The 22,901-nt window shown below is 36.6% G+C and overlaps 1 protein-coding gene across 3 annotated transcripts in view; it reads left to right on the forward strand.

The window, feature by feature from the left end:
• The window catches only part of MDFIC (MyoD family inhibitor domain containing), a 98,369-nt gene extending 75,871 nt beyond the window's left edge, over positions 1-22,498 (forward strand). For all 3 annotated transcript variants that reach the window (XM_027539579.1, XM_027539582.1, XM_027539581.1), the window contains exon 5: positions 19,780-22,498. In XM_027539579.1, coding sequence (XP_027395380.1) covers positions 19,780-20,027 — 248 coding nt within the window. In that variant the 3' untranslated portion in view covers positions 20,028-22,498. The remainder of the gene's footprint in view (positions 1-19,779) is intronic.
• Positions 22,499-22,901: the final 403 nt, after the last annotated feature.

Raw genomic sequence — 22,901 nt, forward strand, 5'->3', positions numbered from 1 at the left:
TCTGGTTTGCAAGTCCAGAATTTTGATTGTCTCCTTTTGGTTATTTCTCCAAAGCATACGTTCTATACCTCTGTCCACCTGTCTGTTGATCTTTCAACACCCTGCTGTCTTATTTCTTTTTCTTTCTTTCCCTCCTGACTCATTTTATTCCCTTTGCATGATTTCATTCAACAATTTATTGCAGTTTAGAGGAACTCAAATGGCAGTGATTCATGACATTTTGAATAATAATACTTTAATACTCTTTTCAGATAGTTTTATTCTTCTGTGAAGTCACTCAGTCGTATCCAACTCTTTGCGACCCCATGGACCGTAGCCTACCAGGCTTCTCCGTCCATGGGATTCTCCAGGCAAGAATACTGGAGTGGGTTACCATTTCCTTCTCTAGGGGATCTTCCCGACCCAGGGATCGAACCCGGATCTCCCGCAGTGGAGGCAGACGCTTTAACCTCTAAGCCACCAGGGAAGCCTCTTAGTTTGTATGTTTGCAAGATATGACTCTAAAATTCTCTTAAAACCCAAGGCTTAACAACAATTTTTTTTCTAGGTTGAATTAGATTCGTTCAGTTGATTTCTTTCAGAGTATATAGTTACAGTGCTATTTGATTTTTTAAATTGCATTCTTAAATGACACTGCCTGAATCCTAAAACTAATTGAGGTAACACTGAAATACTAGTTTCTCTTAGAAGTTTTCTCAGTAATTTTTAATACTTACATATACTGTTTAACTATCATAGTTTTGAGGACCTTTTATATTTAATTTGTATAAACCTCAACTAGTATAGTATGAAATAGGATAGAGAGGAGCTCATGGTATAAAGTTCCCATATTTCTGAAAAAAACTTGTAAGATGAAAATTTTTTTTTTTATAGAAAGTTTCAGTTGAATACACAAGGAAGCTATTTGAAAACTGTGTTTATGATCCTCCAGTTCATAAGTTTTTAGCTTTGGGAAGAACCCATGGTGTTGATGGGGGGCCGGTGGGGTGGGTAACCTTAATGTCAGTAACCTTTAAACTTTGAAGGAAATTCTAAATGTTACTTAATTATAGATGAAAGCAATAAACAAGTTTATGGTTATTACAGAAATCATGAAGTATTAGTTATGTTAATCATTACTTTAAAATCCTAGTACTTATCAGATCATCTCTAGGTCTTGTTTTTAATATGTTAAAAAAGAAGTACTTATAATATTAAAAGCTGAATTATAATAACTGTTTCAACATAACTGGTTTCCATTGAAATCATCGTATTTCATTTTACACATTTAAAAATATTATTTTGTGTCCATGACATTGCAAATAAATAAGAATCCCTGCCCTAGTGCCCTTTGCATCCTAAGCATTCTTTGTAGTATAAATTTCCTTTTTATACTACAAGTAACATACTTGTTTTGTATACTTACATTTCTGTGTGCATGTTGTATAAGACAGAGAACACATTTTTGTAAATAACTTTTTAATTTTTACTCATATTAAGATATATCCAAATTTCTACTTTAAAAATCATATTAAATACTAAATTCTTAAGTAACTGTTGTTTGTAGTTGTCTTTGTATTTTAGTGATATTCTTTTACCAAGGCATTGTCAGCAATACCAGGGCATGGAGAAAATTAACTCTGTGGTTTTTTTCTCCACCGTTTTAGTGATCTTAATGTAATGCTCCATAAATAGGTATGGGAGAAAACAGATGAAAGAATCAAAGTCAACAATCTGGTGGACAATGTGTTTCAGATTAATCTTCTGAAAGGATTTTAATTGATAGGTAGCATAGTGTGGCCTCAGGCCCCCCTCCCAGCACAGGTTCTTGATAACATGTAAGGTCTTCCCTACTACTTGTACACTGAAGGGAAAATGGAAGGTGGTAGACATCTATCAAATAGATACAGGAACCAATTAGAAGAAAATAAAAGAATAATTAATAAACAGTTTGCTCAGGGAAACTAATCAAAGTTCCTATTTTGAAGGGGAAAATTCATACAAATAAATAGTAGTTGTCTCCTAAAGATTGAGAAATCCAAGAGTTTGGGGGAGATGTGCAGATAATTGAAAGAAAAGAGCAAAATGGACTTATATCCTATGACATATTAAACCTGCTTAAATTTCTACTCTGACTTCTCTTGGGAAATCAAATTGGAGAAACCAGACTCTCTTGGGGAATAACATCCCTATACATCACATATTTAAATTTGACACTAGAAGTTAAGTTTATTTTTTCTTAATAATTATGTTCGGTGAGGAATGCAGAAATTGCATTTGGAATGACAGAAGAGTAGTTACCGTAGAAAGAACTTTTCAACATCTGTAGTAGCTATCTACCATAGGAGGTGGCTTACTCTATGCGTTCTATAGAGTAGAGTGAAAGGAGAAGGAAAACCAAAAGGAAGCTTTGTCTCAGGGCGTGCAAATGAGCTTCAAGTCAACAGGTCTGTCATGTTCCCAGGCTTGTGGACTGAATTCTGTACAGCCGTCCTATTTTACCCTTTAACCTAGTGCCTTTGATTACTGTTGTTACTTTGTAATATAGTTAGAAATAAATATGAACATACTTGTTCTTGAACCCCAGTTGACCATTTTATAATTATATATATGGATATATATGCAATGATATTTAATATATATACTAGTATTTTATATAAAATATTTAAATATATACTTGGAATATGTATATTTATTTATATTTGGATCTCTTGACAAATCTCCTAACTTCAGACTCTGTTATTCTCTCATACTTGCCTTTCAGAACCCCAAGTCTAGATTGTCTGTCATTTTACCTTCTCTCTGTACCAAGGAGCTGAGTAGTACTCACAAAGCCTTGATATCCATAAAGCTGCTGTAAATACCCGGTGTGTCTTGGATCTCACCTTGATTCGCACATTGCCTCAGGTATCTGGATACAGCAGCAAACTGCAGAGCCAGCCTCTCCCACCTTCCACAGCGACTGTCTCATTTTGTTGCTACTCTTTCAACAAAGTTCTCTGAAACTTTCCCTCACTCTGCATGGGAAGAAGAGTCCGGCTGTGTTTCTACTCTCTTGTCAATCTCCTCTGCTACTCACCTTACTCAGTCCTTTCCTTAAACGCTCTCGTTCCCTCACATCTCTACATCTCTTCTCTTTTCATTCTGGACGTTCTCCCTGGGCAACTTGATTTTATTCACTCTTAAGAATTACAGCCTCCAGCTCTTACCATCTCCCAAGCTCTAGATCAGTGTTTCAAGCCACCTCTTGGGCATCTCCCTTTGAGTGTTCTCAGAAGCAAACTACCTCTGTTTTTTCCTCAGTAAATGGCTCCAGAGCCAGGAAGTCACACTTGACTTTTCTTCTTGTCTAGGGTCTTATCAACGCCTTCTAATCTCACCTTCTTATTCCTCACAGTCATCCTGCTTGACCCCACTGACACCATATTACTACCACTGATGCTGTCCCTGCCTCTCCATTTCTGAAATGGAAAATTTAAGCTTTCTACCTGGTTTTTCTGCTCCAACAATAGACAGCGACTCTTATCTCTAAAACTATCATATTCTTGCCTCTGTTTCTTTACATAGCCTCCCCACTACCTGGATCCACCTTTGCTTTCTCTTCACCTAACATGCCCTCTGACCATCTGCCCCTGGGACTTAGCCCAACTTAGACTCAACTTGTATTCAGCATCAGTTAACTTTCTGCTCTGCTTTGACTGCTTAACTTTGAATGCTGTGCTTAACACTGCTTTGTGTTAAGCCTAGCAGTGCCTTTGCTCCAGGCCAAGAAAAGACCCTGAGCTAGACTTTGGAATCTATTGTCTATAGATAATTGTACATTATATAATCATAGAAACTTAGTGCTTGAAAAGAATTTGGAGATCATTCCCGCCTCACTGTTTGCATATGGACACTGAGTGAAATACTTGTTAAAGGTCAGGTAACAGAACCTAATAGTGACAGTTAAGTCTGTCTTGCTAAGTTGCTTCAGTCGTGTCCGACTCTCTGTGACCCCGTTGACAGCAGCCCACCAGGCTACCCTGTCCCTGGGATTCTCCAGGCAAGAACACTGGAGTGGGTTGCCATTTCCTTCTCCAATGCATGAAAGTGAAAAGTCAAAGTGAAGTTGCTCAGTTGTGTCCGACTCTTAGCGACTCCATGGACTGCAGCCTATGGGATTTTCCAGGCAAGAGTACTGGAGTGGGGTGCCATTGCCTTCTCTGAAGTCTGTCTTAACTGACTGGAAAACAGGCTTTAATTTTCCAAATCCTAATAAACAGGATGATGCTTAGCTGTGCTACTCTTGAAGATAGCAAAGTAATTATAAAATGAAACATCTTTGCTTTTATGCCCCCAAGAAGGTCATTTCCTGTAGCTAGAAGCCTACTCAAAACCAAACATTCAAACAGCAACAACCACCACAGGCACTTAGAGCATTTCTTTTGGTAGTTCTGGCATTTACTGCCTGAACTGTCATAGTAGGAATGCGCTGTGGTGCAGGAAAACCTCAACTGGGGAGTGGCCTTGATGAGGTGCAGAGGATTAGGAAGCAACCAAGTACTGAAAAGAGAATTTTTATATTCTTTTGCACAATTTAAAGTATTACAAAAAGGCTACAGATTTTTTTTTTTTTAATTAGAAAACCAGGCTTATCTACTCTTGTCGATTAAAGAGTATTGCAAACAATGTGATCATAGATTTTTCTTGGCTCTGGAGTTGTTTGTATACTAAATTAAGGTAGAAGTATTTATACCTTATAATTTCAGTGTTCTGCTGCCCTGTTCATCTTTGACTTGTGTTGGTGTCTTAAAAAAAGAGAAAATCGGATGATATTGAGAGAGAACATGGGTGGAGAGAGCACACGATGTGGGAAGAGGAACAATGCCATCATTGATTCACAAATTAATTCCATAAATAACAGGATTTACCTCCTGTGCACAGCTTTGACATGTGCTTTGGTGTCTCATTTTGCCCTAACGTTTTGCTCGGCTTGTTCCCCTTCATCTTGCCTGCAGTGTCTGTTAGACTGCTGAGCCTCTTTGGTTGGGGCCTGGCTTCTCTGCCAGGGCCTGGGAGCACACCCTGGGCCTTCTCAAGTGAGGCTCATCCTGCCTGTGTGAGGCCTGTGTGTCCTGCTGGGATGCTGCCCTGCCTCCATGGGGGCTGCAGGAACTGCTGGGGCCCCCCAGCCCCTCGGACTCCTGCTAAGGAACGCTCGGGTGGCTGAAGTGGTGTTGTGTCTGGTCCCAGTCCTGCGGATATTGGCAGCTTCCTCTTAGTGTGTTTGTTTACTCCCATGCTGCCACAAAAACCTCACATCACATGGCCAACCCTGGGGACTCTCGAATAGCCACTGATATTAGCCTACAAAATTCCAAATGGGGAGTACTGATTCCAGATGGTGACATAGACTATCCTAAACTCACCTCCTCCCAAACACATACCAAATATATAACTCAAGAAGATTAAAGTTCCTCTGTAAAAAGGACCTTGGAGACTTGAGGTTTGGAAGCTGAACAACTCCTAAACATTAGGCAAATGAGAAAAAAAACCTACATCAAAGCAATTAAGTGGAGCTGAGACAAAATCTTGGTATAGTGACCCACAGTCAGAGGAAACTCAAAACCTGGAGCTTCTCCCTGAGGGTAGGGGGTTTAAACCTCATATCAGAGACTTTTAAGACCTGCAGAGAGATAAGTTCCCAAAACATATAAGGTTTGAAAAACCAATGATACTCTCCTTGCATGAGATCCACACGGTTACAGTGACTGAAAAATAGCTCTTAAAAGGGCTTGCTTGCTTTGACTCACCTGTCACCGGTGCAAAGACAACCAATTGAGAGGTGCCAGACAATATGTGAACGAGACCTATTTGCTTAACTTTAAATGTCAACCCGAGGGACAAGCATGTAATACACACACATCTAGGGCCTATTGAAGTTCTCTCTGGGGACAGAGGCTGGCGGGCACCATCTCTGTGTTCCCCTCCATCCAGTTCACTGGTATCTCCCATTAAGGGAACTTGTACCCTTCTCTGGGGCTTTTCCTGGTGGCTCAGATGGTAAAGAATCCGCCTGCAATGTTGGAAAACCAGGTTCAAACCCTGATATGGGAAGATCCCCTGGAGAAGGGAATGACTACCCACTCCAATATTCTCGCCTGGAGAATTCCATGGACAGAGGAGCCTGGTGGAGTATAGTCTGTGGGGTTACAAAGAGTTGGACATGACTGAATACCTTGATTCTTATGCGTGCTCCCCAGAGTTATCTGTATATCACCTGCCTCTGATAGCCACTGGGACTCCTACAGCGTACTACCTCACGCCAGTCAGAATGACCCTCCTTAAAAAGTCTACAAATGCTGGAGAGTGTGGAGAGAAAAAGGAACCCACCCGCCTATACTGTTGGTGGGAATGTAAATTGGTGCAGCCACTATGGAAAACAATATGGAGGTCCTCAAAGAAACTAAAAGTTGAGTTGCCATATGATCCAACAATCCCACTCCTGGGCATATACCCAGACAAGACTAATTTGAAAAGATTACTTGCATTCCTGTGTTCATGGCAGCATTATTTACAGTAGCCAAGACATGGAAACAACCTAAATGTCCATCAGCAGAAGATATGGTACATATATTCAATGGAATACTACTCAGCCATAAAAAAGAATGAAGTAATGCCATTTGCAGCAACATGGATGGCCCTAGAGATCATCATACTAAATGAAGCCAGAGAGACAAATACTATATCACTTACATGTAGAATTCAGAATTCTGTACAAATAAACACATCTATGAAACAAAAACAGACTCACAGACATAGAGAACAGACTTGTGGTTTTCAGGGTGTGAGGTGAGGTAGGAAAGAAAAGGAATGGGAGTTTGAGGTTAGCAGAGGCAATCTTACATATAAGATGAACAATGAGGTCCTATTGTATAGCACAGGGAACTATATCCAAAATCCTGTGACAAACCATAATGGAAAAGAATATGAAAAATTATATATATAATATATATATGTATAGTTGTATAACTGAATCTCTTTGCTGTACACAAATTAATGCATTGTAAATCAACTATCTATATATATATATATAAAAACTGGAATATTCATAAATGTGCAATGATTAGACAACATGCTATTGAATAACCAGTGAGTCAAAGAAGAAATCAAAAGAGAAATAAACTACCTTGAGACAAATGAATGGAAATACAACATATCAAAATTTATGGGACAAAGCAAAAGCAGTTCTATGTGGAAAGTATATACTAATAAATGCCTACCTCAAGAAACAAGAAAAATCTCAAACAGCTTAATTTATACTGCAAGGAACTAGAAAAATAAGAACAAAGTCTAAAGTTAGTAGAAGGAAGAAAACTACAAAAATCAGAGTGGAAATAAGTGAAATAGATAGACTCACCAAGAGAGATGACTCAGAATCAGAAAAGTAAACATAAATAATACCATATAAAGGAACATAGGATCCTATGAACAATTATATTCCAAAAAATAGACAACTTGGATAAATTTCTAGAAATATGCAGCTTATTGAGTCAAGAAGAAGAAGAAAATCCAAAAAGACCTATTTTGGGGAAGGAGATAGAATCAGTAATGAAAATTTAAAAAAAAAAAAAAAAATCCTTCCAATAAACAAAAGTTAGAACCAGATGGCTTTATTGGTGAATTCTTCCAAAATTTTAAGGAAGAATGAATACCAGTCCTTCTCAAACTCTTCCAGAAAATAGAAGAGGAGGGAATACTTGCACATTTTTATGAGACCAGCATTACTCTGATACCTAAAATAAACAAAGACACCAAAAAAAAAAAAAAAATTACAGGACACTATCCTTGATGAAGATGCAAATATCCTCAACCAAACAATAGCTAACTGAATTCAATACATCAAAAGGATCTTACACCACGATCAACTGGGGTTTATTCCAGGGATACAAGTATGTGATTCAGCATCCACAAATCAATCAGTGTGATACACCACATTAACAAAATGGAGGATAAAAATCATGATCATCTCAATAGATGTAGAAAAAACATTGGACAAAATTCAACATCCTTTGTGATGAAAATTCTCAAAAAAGTAGGCATAGAGGGAGCATACCTAAATATAATACAGGCCATATATGATATGCCCACCACTAACATATTCAACAGTAAAAGCTGAAAGGGTTTCTTCTGGGACTGGGAACAAAACAAGGATGCCTATTCTCACCACTTTTATTCAGCATAGTACTGGAAGCCCTAGACAGAGAAATTAGGCAAGAAAAAGTAGACATTCAATTTAAAAAGAAGTATAAATGCCTCTGTTTGCAGATGACATGATCTTATGGATATATGGAAAACCATGTATAGACACTTCCAAAAACTATTAGATCTAATCATTGAAGTCAATGAAGTTGTTGTATCCAGTATTAATATTAAAAAGTTTGTCCCATTTCTGTACACTAATAATAATCTATCAAACTTAAAATAATCCCATTTATAACTACATCAAAATGAATACCCAGGAATAAATTTAACCAAAGAAATGAAAGACCTCTATACTGAACACTATAAGACATTGATGAAAGGAATTGAAGAAAAATAAATGGGAAGATACTTGTGCTTATGGATTAGAAAAATTAATAATATTAAAATGTCCATACTATCCAAAGCAATATACAGATTTGGTGCAATCCCTGTCAAAATACCAATGGCATTTTCCACAGAAATAGAACAAGCAATTTTGAAATTTGTATGGAACTACAAAAGATCCAGAATAGTCAAAGCAATCTTAAGAAAGGAACAAAACCAAGAAATCATGTGGTCTGATTTTGACTATGATACAAAATTATAATAAAAAGCAGTATGGTATTGGCATAAAAACAGGCACATTAACTGATGAAACAGAAGAGCGAGCTCAGAAATAAGCCCACAGATATATGGTCCATTAATATGACAGAGGAGGTAAGAATATACAACAGGGGAAGGACAGACACTAATAAATGATGCTGTGAAAACTGGATAGCCACATTCAAAAGAACGACACTGGTTATATCAAAAGACATAACCACTATCTTATACTATAGACAAAAATTATTATAAGACTGAAGACTTGAATTTAATGCCTGAAACTATAAAACTCCTAGAATAAAGCATAGGTAGTCAGATCCTTGACACAGGTCTTGGTGATGACTTTTTAGATTTGATCCAAAAATCAAAGGTGTTGCATTTAAAGCAAAAATAAACAAGTAAGAGTACTTCAGACTAAAAAGTTTATTCAAGACGAAACCAGCGACAAAATGAAAAGGCAGTCTACTAAATGGGAGAAAGTATATGCAAATTTGGATTAATATCCAAAATATATAAATAATTCCTATAGCTCAATAGCAAAGAAACAATATGATTTAAAAACTACAATGAGATATCACTTCACACCCATTAGAATGGCTGTTTTCTAAAAGACAAGAAATAAGAGTTGGTAAGATTGTGGAGAAAAGGGAAGCTTGTGCACTATAGAAGAGAATGTAAATTAGTAGTCACTACAGAAAATAGTATGGAGTTTTCTCAACATAGAGTGACCATGCGATCCAGCAATTCCACTTCCAGATATTCATCTAAAGAAAATAAAAACACGAATTCAAAAACATACCCCAGTGTTCATTGCAGCATTATCTACAATAGCCAAGATATGGAAATAGCCTTAAGTGTCCACTGATTGATCAATTGTTAAAGAAAATACGGTGTATATTATACCATGGAATATTATTTAGCCATTAAAAAGAAGGAAATCTTGCCATTTGCAACAACATGGATGGGCCTTCAGAGCATTATGCTAAATGAAATAAATCAGACAAAGACGAAATATCATTATGGTCTTATATGTGGCATCTTAACAACAGCTATATTTGAAAAGACCAGGTTGCTGGTGGCCAGAGCCTGGAGGTAGGGAGGGGGGCGGTGGATAAAATGGTTACAGGGTGTCGAAAGCTATAAATTTCGCACTATAAAATAAAGAAGTTGTGTGGATTGACTATAATCAATAATACTGTATTACATATTTGAAAGTTTCTCTGAAAGAAAAAATATGTATAATTATATACGATGATAGATTTTACTGAGACACACTATGGTGATCATTTTGCAGCATATACAAATATGGAATCATTATACTGTATACCTGGAACTAATATACTATATGTAAATTATACATCAATAAAAATGAATAAATAGAATCCCATATGGCAAAAGTGTTATTTTACTGTTTACTATTTATAGTATTATCACCATTATCACCTGTTATAAGATAACCCAAGTAGGATACCCACATGGCTTAAAAAAAATGCTGATTCTTTTTCATTATATACCTTGGCACAATATTTAAACAAGCACAAATCAGAAAATGTGAGGCTGAAAGGTAAATTGTAAAATAAGCACAGTGGCAAAAATAAAAATGAGAAAATATTAAGCTTTTGGGAGAGATTTCTTACATCATTTTTATACAAATACATATTTTCTTATACTTATTTTTTGTCCTAAACATAGATAATATTGTGACCAACTTTAGCAGACTGTTTATGTAGTGATTCTTTCTAGGAAAATGCTTTTAAGATCTAAAGTAGATTTTGTTATCCAAAAGTTAAAGTCAACCTTCCTATTAATTAAACTTTTTGGATTAGAGATATTTCAGCTGGCCAACTAATAAAGTCAGCACTGAGTAGGTTCAAGTATGGTTTTACTGTCTTTGCTTTCTAGCTTCCTGAGAAAATAAATGGATAATAGTTTAAATATGGGAAAAGATTATTATTTTTAAATCTCCTGCTGTAGCCAAACACACAAGATTGACTAAATCTTTCCAGGCAGATTTCTGCTCCACTCTTCTGCAAATTCTCTTAGAATTGCCTTCTTGAGTCTCTTTTTTAAGTATTTGAACTAAGAACAGAGCCTTTAATAAACCTCCTTAGGTTAAAATAGAATGGCTCTATTTTGGTGTGGTAATCAGAGTGAACAATACATTGAAAGATGGAGAGTTGTAGCCTCTCTAGAATAAATATTGTACCATCGTCATCATTGTTATCACAGTAATAATATTTATTAAGTACTTACATGATAAATTCTTTACTGAGTACTTTGTTATGTTGTCTCTTTTAATCCTTATCTTAACCCTTTGAGAATAGTAACTTATTATCAGCTATCAAATATATGATTTTAAATATGTAGAGATTCAATAAACTAAAATAAATAATACTTGCACCATTGATATTTTTTCACTTTTCTTTTGCTGCCTCACTGCCCACATACTTTTCTTTTAATATGTTTTAAATTAAACACTTCTACTAATTCAGCATTTTGCTCCCTGGCAGATTTCTGTCTAAAGCTCCCAGGAAACTTTTTTTGTTGCACTTTTTGTTTCCTTCTTAGACTTTATAAAAGGTGACTCTAGAAAGGACTACGTGAATCAGGGTTACAGTTAAGTCATGACCAATAATCAGTGGATCAAATTTCTCCTGAGAATTTGGAATGTTTTAATCAATCAGCAGCAAATCAAGCAGCAGGATCAACAAAGAAGAGAATAAAAAAAAAAAACTGCTCTCCACTTACTGTAATTTAAAATATGAATGCACTTCCCATAGGAGGAGAAGGGACGCCAGGACTTGGACACGTGTTAGGAAAATGATCAAGGAGTCTGTCTGTGGGGTGGGGGAGAATGGTGCTGTTTTTCCTCCAGGTCTTTTGAGTTCATTGAGGAAAGATAATAGTAAAGGTTATTGTTGTTTCTCTAAGTGTGGTCTTGGTGCTGCAGTGGAAAACGTAACTTGCTCTCTTTCTTTTACCTCCTGACCTATCTCACTTTCTTCCCTACTAGGAAAATCTTGACTGTGTTTTGGCTAAGATGCATGGCCTCGCTGGGACAGCAGTGTGCCAGAGGGCTCTGTGTGGGAGGCGTACTTCAGGCCAATTTATGCAAGCAGCAGGTCATTCTAGGGCCGTAGGCCAGAATGCCGTGCGTCCTCTGGCTTGAAGACACACAGCTCCTTGGAGCTGAGCTACCGTGCCGTCTTAGTAAATATTTCCTGCCCCCACAATCACTTGAAGAGCGGAACTCCCTGGAGATGTCTGCATCTCATCCCTCACAGCTGACTTTCACAGAGGCCAGATACTAACTTAGCCATCCTGGCTGCGATTCAGGATGACCAAAACCCACTTTCATCCTGCTTTTGGATTTTATTGAGAAACAGTTGCAGCAAAGCAGTATCTGGGTAGAGGAATGCCTCTTACCCTGCATGGTGAGTCGCTCTTTGTCCTCCCAGGGTGGATGTGAGCCTCAGCAGCTAAAGACATGGAGTCACCTATGGGTTCTCTGACTCTGTAAAGCTAGAGTCAGGTTTGATCACAACACAGTTTCCTGAATTAGTAATTACACATAACTGACTGCTCATGTTTCAATCTGTATTTGCTCCTTGGCATATTGTTGGCCTGTTGGAAAAAAAATAATGAACCCATTTCTTTGTATATAGTTTACATGATGGAGACCTGATTAAGAAAGTATTTTCAAGCATTTTCAGTCATAGGAAATGTTATTAGAGATTACTCAAGATAAGACACATACAAACCTGCCTTTGCTCAAAAATGGGTTGTGGGTTATTCTCAGAATTCACTGTTCTTTGCCCTTCCCTGTACTCTGCTGTTTGGTGTCTTTGTTCCAAGAAATTCAAAGCACCTGTCATACCACATCTTAAAAGAAGGAAACTAAAAAAATAGACTTATTTAGAATACAGCTGAGTTTACTGTGCAGAGTTTTCTGATGGCTCTTTGGGTTCCTTTCACTATAACAAATTGCTTTTCTCATATTTGCCTAGTATTTGGGGCCACCAATGATTTGGGCAAATCAATTTGGGATAATTTTATTATTAAACTCATGTATCCTTACAAAAATAAATCTCAATCTCATTTTAAAGAGAACAAAGAGCCTCAAATCAGTCACAGATACTTCCACCAGTCATCTAAAATGCTGTTTAAGTAAGGTTCAGTTGTTAGCTTCATGGCATTGGGAAGCTATAACAGACCCTTGCCAGATATGCCAGCTGCATGGATTTAACATTGATGACCTTCCAAAGGACTCAAAGATTTTGTTTGGGTTTGTGTCTGCAAGTAATCCGTAATAGTGTTTTTTTTTTTTTAATCAAACACTGTGCCAAATATTTCCTTGTATGCTTTCTTTTTTAGCTCCTTGGCTGCTGATTTTTTTCTTTGTTTTCCTAAATTTACAGTAGCTGTCAGTCTTGTGCTGAATTCTCCTCTCAGTAATACACTGAATTGTGCAATTCTTTTGGGCCCAGTTTGGAAAAGGCATCCTTCCCAGAACCTAGTTGGCTTCTCAAAGGTTAAACGCTTTTGGCAAAAAACTACAAATATGACCGAATAAAACCATAAAAACGAAAAACCACAAGAACAGGGGGAAAAACAATTATTTCTGACGGTGAACTACATGGATGCAGAGGACTCATCTTTTTTAGTTTGTTTCTCCATTTAAGTCTTCTTAGTTTGTTAATTCTTATAATCCTCTCTTTGCTTCACATAAAACCAACAACTTAATGCCTTTTATGATTTTCCATCCCCCTGGGGATGAGAGGGGTGGTAAACTATAACTGCTATTTCTTCTTAGATTATTTTAACCTTTTCGTTACCTCCAGTTGCAATCAAACTACTGTTTCCAGAACACAACTGGAAAGAAAAATCCTTTTGGCAAGGAATACAAATCAGGTTATTACACTGATTTGATAGGATTTAGGAATTCATTTTTTGGCTTGTTCCTTTTTTGTTGTCATATCTGAGTAGTTTTCTACTTATAAAGTAGAAAATGGATGTGGTTTTGGTAGATTTCTCCATGAATGCACCTTGCTTAATATCACTTTAATCTCTGAAATGAATTTTGAATTGTGGCTTCTTCAGATTTGATTTTTCAGAGCAGCCCAAAGTGCTTTTCCAGTAAATTAGGCAGGATACGATAACTATTTTTGTAAGTTTTAATATTTGCAAAAAAAGCTTTTTAAAAATCTGTCATAACCGTATACCAGTAGAGTTCCTATTTACTCTGTACATTGCTCCTGTTCATACATTAATTTTTAAGTTTTAAATTTAGATTACTTTTGATTGAGACACCATCTCTGTCTTGGCTGCCTACCCTTTTTTGTCTATTTCACCAATGTGACTGGAAATTTATGAGTTCTCCAACTCATCAACTTTGCTCTTTCTTGAGGATAACATTTACTATCAGATCTTCATTAAAACTAAAATTCATCTTTAGAAAGAAAACATGAATTGAGGCTGAAAACAAGATCAGCAAGACAAATCAGCAGAAATTAGTTATTTATAACTGACCTCCTCCAGGAAGATGTACGAAGTGTTAAAAGTAGTTATTCCCATCCCAGCAGCATAGGCTGCTGGATTAGACCATGGATGATAGAGGGGGATCATGTGGGCTCCAATCCTGGTTCTGCTACTTCCTGCCTCTGTGACTTTGAGCAGATCTCCTCAGTTTTCTTGGAGAAGGCAATGGCACCCCACTCCAGTACTCTTGCCTTGAAAATCCCATGGATGGAGAAGCCTGGTAGGCTGCAGTCCATGGGGTCATGAAGAGTCGGACACGACTGAGCGACTTCACTTTCACTTTTCACTTTAATGCATTGGAGAAGGAAATGGCAACCCACTCCAGTGTTCTTGCCTGGAGAATCCCAGGGACAGAGGAGCCTGGTGGGCTGCCATCTGTGGGGTCTCACAGAGTCGGACTCAACTGAAGTGACTTAGCAGCAGCGGCCTAAGTTTTCTATAAAATCTATCTGTGGTAAAATGGGGATAATACCATTACTGCTTCTTAGAGATGTTATTTGAATCAAATGAATTAATGTTTTTAAAGAGCTTAAAATAGAATTTATTACCAAGTTTCATAAATAAAGTACAAGAGTGGTAAAAATGTCTCTTCTAAGATAACACATTAATTAATAAATGCTTTTCCTTCATTAATGCTAGGCTTATTATTCTACATAAAACCACCATTGGTATCCGTTATAGAAGTTACACTATGTTGTTGAACACAGTCTAGGAGTGTTTGATCTGTTTAGCACTAAGAATTTATTTTTTCATGTTTACTAAAAATACAAAGTTTAACAGAATTAAATTCTTTGTAGATCTTGTTAGCTAACTAGAAAAAGTTTGGAGAGAATCTGTTCTTGGCTTAGGGCTTCTGATTTTTGTATAACAACTGTCACTATTGTCTAAGATCTGGAACAGATTTTAATTCTCAAATGAATATGTTCTCTGAGCGGCTATGAATGGTTTAGCTGTGACTGTCACCCTCGTTCCTCTTCATCTTGAGAGCAGCTGATTTCATATCATTCACATTCAGTCACTCCTTCCTGACTACTTATTGGTTTCCCCTCCTGTTCTGTATATCAGAATGGCTGGACTCCCTTGTTCTGAATAAGACACTAAAACTTTTCTATTTCATTCTACCACCAAATTTGTTAACACCTCCTCTTTTCACTTACTCATTAGCCAAACTCGTCAGTCTTCCATTTTACATCCTTCAGTTCAGTTCAGTTCAGTCGCTCAGTCGTGTCCGACTCTTTGGGACCCCATGCATTGCAGCACACCAGGCCTCCTTGTCCATCACCAACTCCCGGAGTTCACCCAAACCCACGTCCATTGAGTCGGTGTTGCCATCCAGCCATCTCATCCTCTGTTGTCCCCTTTTCCTCGTGCCCCCAGTCCCTCCCAGCATCAGAGTCTTTTCCAATGAGTCAACTCTTTGCGTGAAGTGGCCAAAGTACTGGAGTTTCAGCTTTAGCATCATTCCTTCCAAAGAACACCCAGAACTGATCTCCTTTAGAATGGACTGGTTGGATCTCCTTGCAGTCCATGGGACTCTCAAGAGTCTTCTCAAATACCTTAGTCTATCTGATATCTCCACCTGGTATTTCCAGCTAAAGAAAAGATTTGATTGAATTTCTCTTCATCACTTCAAACTCTCAGTCTAAACATTAGCTCATGTGCATCTTATCTCTTAACTTCAAAAAGTCAGTACTAAGAGAGGACAATCGTATTTGACAAAGGACTGATGGACGGATGTCTTCACTACATGAAGAACTTCTACAAGTCGATAATAAAAACAGGCAATTCAATAGAAAAGTGAGGGAAATACATGAACATCTGTTTCAAAGAAGAGGAAACATGAATGGCCAAAAGCATGAAAAGATGTTCAAATTTATTAGTAAACAAGTAAATGCAATGCAAAGAAAACCACCATGAGATGCCATTTCACATGCAACAAATTGGTATATATGAAAGTTTCAAAGTTTTAAAAATATGACATTTTCAAAGATTGGTGAGGATGTGGAGCAGTGAGCATTCTCATACTTGGTTGTGGGAATACATTTTGGAGCAGTCACTTTAGAAACAAATGCAGTATTACCTAACTTGATTAAATATATGTGCATCTTAGAACCCAGCAATTCTACTGTCAGTTATTTAGCAAGTTGGCTCTAGGAGACTTGCACAAACCTGTTTCAAACATTAATGTTTGGAATAGCAAAGCACTGGAAATGACCAGAATACTCCTAAATAGGATGGATAAATATAATGTAAAACAAGTGAACTTTAACTACAAGAATTAAGAAAGGTAAATCTGAAATACATAATATTGAGAAAAGTGTTACAGGAATTTATGTGGTATCATTTCCTTTCTGATAGGTTATGTAGGGATATTTACACATTCATTGTAGTACAAAGTACAACAAAAAGCAAGGGAAGAGGAAGATGTACTTAGGAAGGGACCAAAGAGAGCTTCAAAGGTATTGTAACCCTCTATTTCTAAGGCTGGTGGGAAGGCCATTCTAAGGCCATTCTTTCCCCTTCAAGATAAGTTCACTACATATACTTTGATTTCATGATTAGTCCATAAATAATCTAATGTTCAATAACTGTGCTTAAGGTTTTCAGCATCAAGTAAGTTCTTATGGATTCCCCTCTTAGTTTTGAAATACAGGCCATCCCATAGCAGAATACAAAGTTAAGGTTGGACGTGTCCTTAGAATCAGTTAATACGGGTATTTGTTTGAAGGCATATTGAATAGAACTGGCTTGCTTGCCAGTTAAACACGAATTTCTTAATAGGAATAATAATAAAGTCAGCTCTATAATGTTTCAGATATTTTACAAATCATGATGATAATGTAATCCTAGATAAACTCTACTGAACTGAGACACATAAGATATCAGGCTAAAAGTTTATAGAAGGAATGTAGAAACAGGGAAAGTAGAGGCTCTCTAGAAACCCAGGACTTCCCAAGACTACGGACTTGGATCCATGGAGTTGATTTCGCTGTTCTCTTGTTATGATTGGATACTGTAGCCCCCCCTTATGTGTGGTTTTGTTTTCTGTGGTTTCATTTACTCACAGTACCAAAGTATTCAATAGAAGACTCTAGAAATAAAATTCATAAGTTTTAAATTGCACGCTGCTCCAAGTAGCATGACGAAATCTCATGCCACCCCCTCCATCCCACCCAAAACACGAATCATCCCTTTGTGCAGTGTGTTCCACCTGTTTGTATGTAGCAGCCCTCTTGGTTTCAGACCAACTGTCTTAATATCACCATGCTTGTGTTCAAGTAACTTTGATTTTACACAATGACAGCTCCAAAGCACAAGAGTACTGATCCGGGCAACTCATACATGCCACAAAGAAACTGTAAAGTACTTTGAGTAAATAGGTGAAAGTTCTCAATTTAATAAGGAAAGACACACACACACACACAAATTATACACTGAGGTTGCTAAAGTCTACAGTAAGAATGAATCTTCTATCTGTGAAATTGTGAAGAAGGGAAAAGAAATTCATAATTTTGTTATTTCACCTCAAACTGTAAAAGGTATGGCCACAGTGCATAATAAGTGTATAGTTAAGATGGAAAAGGCATTAAATTTCTATAAAATATTTCAAGGGAGACTACATTCACATAACTTTTATTATAGAAAATTGTTATAACTATTCTATTTTACTAGTAGTTACTGCTAATCTCTTTGTCCAGTTTATAAATTAGACTTCATCGTAAGTATGTATGCATGGGGGAAAAAGAGTATGTATAGAGTTCAGTACTATCCATGATTTCAGGCATCCACTGGGGGTCTTGGAATGTGGAGGACTACTGCACTACTAAAAACATTAGAGGAAGACAGAAACTCACAGTTTTAGAATTCTGTGATCATTTTCCGGTTGCTCCATAGACCATTTTATATGAGAGTGGGCTTGGCCCTGAGAAGGATGGGAGGAAACACCAATGTATTTTTTTAGCCTTTTTTTTTTTTCTTCTGGGTGAACCAGGCAGCTTGCACGATCTCAGCTCCCTGACCAGGGATTGAACCTGGACCATGGCAGTGAAAGCCCAGTTAGCAGGGAACTCCCAGCCTTTAAGTCTACAAACAACTCTGGAGTTTCCTTTTTGAGTTTTTCCTGACCCTCCTCCTTTTTGCCATCTGGGATGTAAAGTATGTATTTCCCACATTTCCCTCTTTTACAAATTTATAGATGCTACTAAGTTAGAGACTACAGAGAAACGGAATATTCAGAGGTGGGGGGGGTGGTTATGATGGAATGAATACACAATTTGATGAAACTCCATCAAAGGCACTCAATCTTAAAGCCAAATACAGAAACACACACGTCATGTCACAGTGGGATATAGATAGGGGATTGTTCTGTACTGTCTGTTGCTGTTCTTGGAAGCAGAATCCCCTCATTAAAGCATGTATCATATGAAATTTTTAAAGAAGGAAAGGAACACAAACACACACCTATATAAATAGTCCTGCTAAAAATTCATAAATATTTCTGAAATAAGACAAATGTCTTATAACATTGGTCTTAAAATTATTTTATTGCATGTGTTAAAGTCTTCTGGAAATAGACATTTTCTTCAGTTGCTCCTTTTACTTGACCCAAAATTCTGAGGAAAGAAGCTTAGAATATGGTGTACTAAATTTATTAGATTGTAATCTGTTAAATTCTCACTTCTTTCTATCAGTTCATGACATTAGTTGTTCAAAAAGGCATCATTAGAGATGTCTCAGTAAAGTACTTCATGCACAGGAAGTGGGAAAGCAGTGTTACTGTGTCATTATTCACATTTGCTAAGGTATGTATCCTTTGTTAGAGATAGGCAGAACTATCCCGGAAACAATGGTTGGGGCCAGGGTCTGTTTTTAATTCTTGTGAAACCAAAAAAATCAGGGACCATAAAATTGAGCCAGTTTTATTGGGAAATAAAATATGCTGATCCCAGTTTAATGGATTCCAATTTAGCTGTTGAATTAATTATTCAATAACATACTGAATGTATCATTTTAAATTTTTTTTCCTTGCAGTTTTAGAGCAGGTGGCGACATTGCAGTAACTTGTTTTCTGAAGGACTTTCCTGTCATTTAGCAGAGAGCAGTAGGATATAGGGAAGAGGGATGAGAGGCATAGAGGGGTAGAACCTAGAACCACGGACCAGTGCACCCTGAGTAATACTCTAACCCACAGGCACACACACATGTATATACAGTCTTTCCCTCCCCACCAAATGCAATATCTGCTTCTAAAGATTGTTCATCTAAAATTTAACCTGTTTCTTTTCATCCTTCCAACCCACAGAAGACTTCTAGGACCGCAGGTCATTAGGTTCTGGATTACTTCCTTTCATCAAGTATCATTCCGTTTACTGATGATTTATATATTTTGTGTTCCTTCTTTCTCTGACTGTGGTCTCCTCCCACCTGAAAATGAAGACTGCTGTGTCCACTGTATCCTGGCCTGCCTGTTCTGTGAATTCCTGACGCTCTGCAACATTGTCCTGGGACAAGCCTCGTGTGGCATCTGCACCTCGGAAGCCTGCTGCTGCTGCTGTGGAGATGAAGTGGGGGATGACTGTAACTGCCCCTGTGACATGGACTGCGGCATCATGGACGCCTGCTGTGAATCGTCAGACTGCCTGGAGATCTGCATGGAGTGCTGCGGGATTTGTTTTCCTTCCTAAGTATTTATCTTCTGTTTGCCTTAAAACTGGAGAGTATTTGAAGTTTTTTCTTTTGAGGTAAAAGAAAAGCATGTGGTAAAATTCTCATCAAACAACCCAGTACTTGCACTGTTAACTCATTATTTTAGGTAATCTCTGAAAGCCTTTTTTTCTCCCTCTAACCAAGTCCACATGGTTTAATATGTGAAATTTTAACTACTTTTAAACTTGTTAATAGGTTGCAGTGACTGAGGGACATTTTGGCCACAAACAGAAAAAAAGAAAAAAAAAATACAAAATGTCTCCTCCTTTTTATACTTATTTCTCTATGTTTCTTTTAACCTGTCTTAGGAGCCCCTTGCTCCAAATGTATTCTTTTCTGGTGGTTATTTAAATCAGACAATTCATTTTGTATGTTTTTACAGTGGTTAAAAGTAAGCATTCCTTAGGGTAAACTTTGAGAAACACACCCACACAAGCATTGGGCACCTAGAGTTTGTGTCTATGCTCTGCTTGTTCAACAGACACTGAGTGCCTGCTGTGTGTGAGCTGCTGCAGCGCCGAGATGGATGGCATTCAGCTGCCATCCAGAGAAGCAGAGGAAAGTTTAGGCAAAGAGACTTGTAAAGAATAAGCCAGCCCACAGGCATATGGAAGTCATGATTATGAGAGAGAGAAACTCAAAAGGCTGTAGGGATACACAGAAAGGAAGAGCTAATGTCTATGGGAATATTCAGAAGGCTTCGAGGAGAATGTGGCATTTGAAGGAGGCCTCTTGGGATGAGTGATTCATCTGCTGCTTGAATGAATTAGCTTTAGGACCAAGTTTTAGGTGACCAACCTGAGCTGACTGTGCCCTTGAGCAGTTACAAGAAAAATGCCTCATGTATGTATTTTCTTTAGTTGTGGCAATACATCTTTCTTTAAAAAAACTATAAAATTTAAGTTAACTAAAAATAAGCTTTTTTTTTTACATAATTTAGAGGTTATGATAAAGTTTTGATTAAAAACAATGCTTTATTAAAATAGCTATATCTTATAAACAATGTGGAGTACTTTTGAAAAGTTGCACTTAAATTAGGAAAAATTTTATATTAAAATCTCAGCATTTTGATTTTGATTTATTCAAACACTTTTCTTTTGAGAGCTTTAAGTATTTTGCAAGGGGAAGGGTTATTTGGTTAAGAAGCAAACCCCCCAATATTTATAAGCACAGTTAACCTTAAATACCAATTATTCCTTCCAGTGCAGTGGGAATCTTGACATCCATTACTATGACCAAATTTCAGTATTGCAATTTTACATTAAACCCAAATGGTGGGTTATAAAGATCCTTAAGTGTAAAGAAATAAGACTTATTAAGTTACTTATTAAGACTTAGTAAGTTACTAAGACATAGAGACTGTGTGGTACAGATGAAAAGGAGAGGGCGTTTTCCTACTACATGCTCTTCTGCTAAGCTTGATATCCCCAACTTGCAGTTTGGTTTGATTTAATGTAATACCTTTGTAGAAATTTGGAAGTATATCTTTGGATGAATAGTTATTTTTTATTATTCCAATTGAATATCAAATTGATAGTAAAAACAAATGCATATTTTTAGGAAGCCTTTTAGCAAATCTAGGCTTTTAAGATTTTAAAACCTAAAGCATGGGTATGTCACCAACAATTTTTCCTTTGAGATGAAATCTAGTTTCCACTTATATCATTACTTAAAAGGCTTAAAAAAAAATTAGCAAACTCTTGAATCCCCTTTTAGTGCTCTTTAAACACACATACACACACACACACACACACACACACTTAAATTGTCAGGCTTAAATAGAATTCTAGTCAACAGCTGTCTATCTTCCTGGCCCAAAGAGCATTTTTGATGTAACAAATGAAACATGAGAACATCTTTCTACTATTTCTTAGTAACCAGAATCTGAATATTTACATATATCCAAAGTTAACATGTATATATATTAGGATGTAAGAGTATCAACTTTATATTGATATATAAAACCTTCTAATGACCTGGAATCATTAAAATAGTATATCTGTTATACTGCAAAAATTTTCTGCCAAACTGTTTGTCTAATATTTGTGTATCCTGCTATTTACAATGATGATATTAGCACTTTTATAATAATGTTTCTCTGTAACAGAGAGCATTAATTGATAGAATTTTAATCTCATATTTATATTCACAGTACTTTTCCTTTGTTGTCTATTCTGCAGTCATACCACAAAGTACCTTGTATGATTTTTTAAAATAAATGAAAAAAACAAAAGTAGCAAATGTGAAAATATTTTCCATATGTATTTTAGAATTTCTGTATGTAAAATATTTTGTTGAATTATATGGCCATCATAAGTGCTCTAGTTTACAGTTACAGATTTGGTCTCTTTTTAAATGTGGAAACATAATCTTAAATATTTTTAAACTGGACCTGTATTAGCCTGAATATACTATTTTGAAATAAAAAAAAATGATTTCTGTAATCTAATTGATGGATCAATATTTAAATGAATTCAACTATAATTTAAAAGCTTAGGCTTTTCTTTTCTTGTTATATCCTTCTCTGAAAGATTTCTTAGTCTCATATGTAAATCACATGACTCATGCCCATAAATGAACTATGAAAGATTCAGATCAGTTTATACTGCAAATCATAGTTGACAAATGATTTCAAAACATGGTAAAACATGGTTTTCTGTTAAAACTTCACAGTAGAGCAAAATTCACAATTTTTACGTTTGTTTTTTAATAAGTTGCTTTTACTTATTTGCTTTAGAATTATCTCCCAACTTATTAAAAAAATGTGGTAGTTTATATGTGTATATACACACACACACACACACATATATATATATTTATATGCTGAAATTAAACACTAAAGATCTATGGAA

The sequence above is a fragment of the Bos indicus x Bos taurus genome, chromosome 4 (assembly GCF_003369695.1).
Source record: "Bos indicus x Bos taurus breed Angus x Brahman F1 hybrid chromosome 4, Bos_hybrid_MaternalHap_v2.0, whole genome shotgun sequence".
Classification (NCBI taxonomy): Eukaryota; Metazoa; Chordata; class Mammalia; order Artiodactyla; family Bovidae; genus Bos; species Bos indicus x Bos taurus.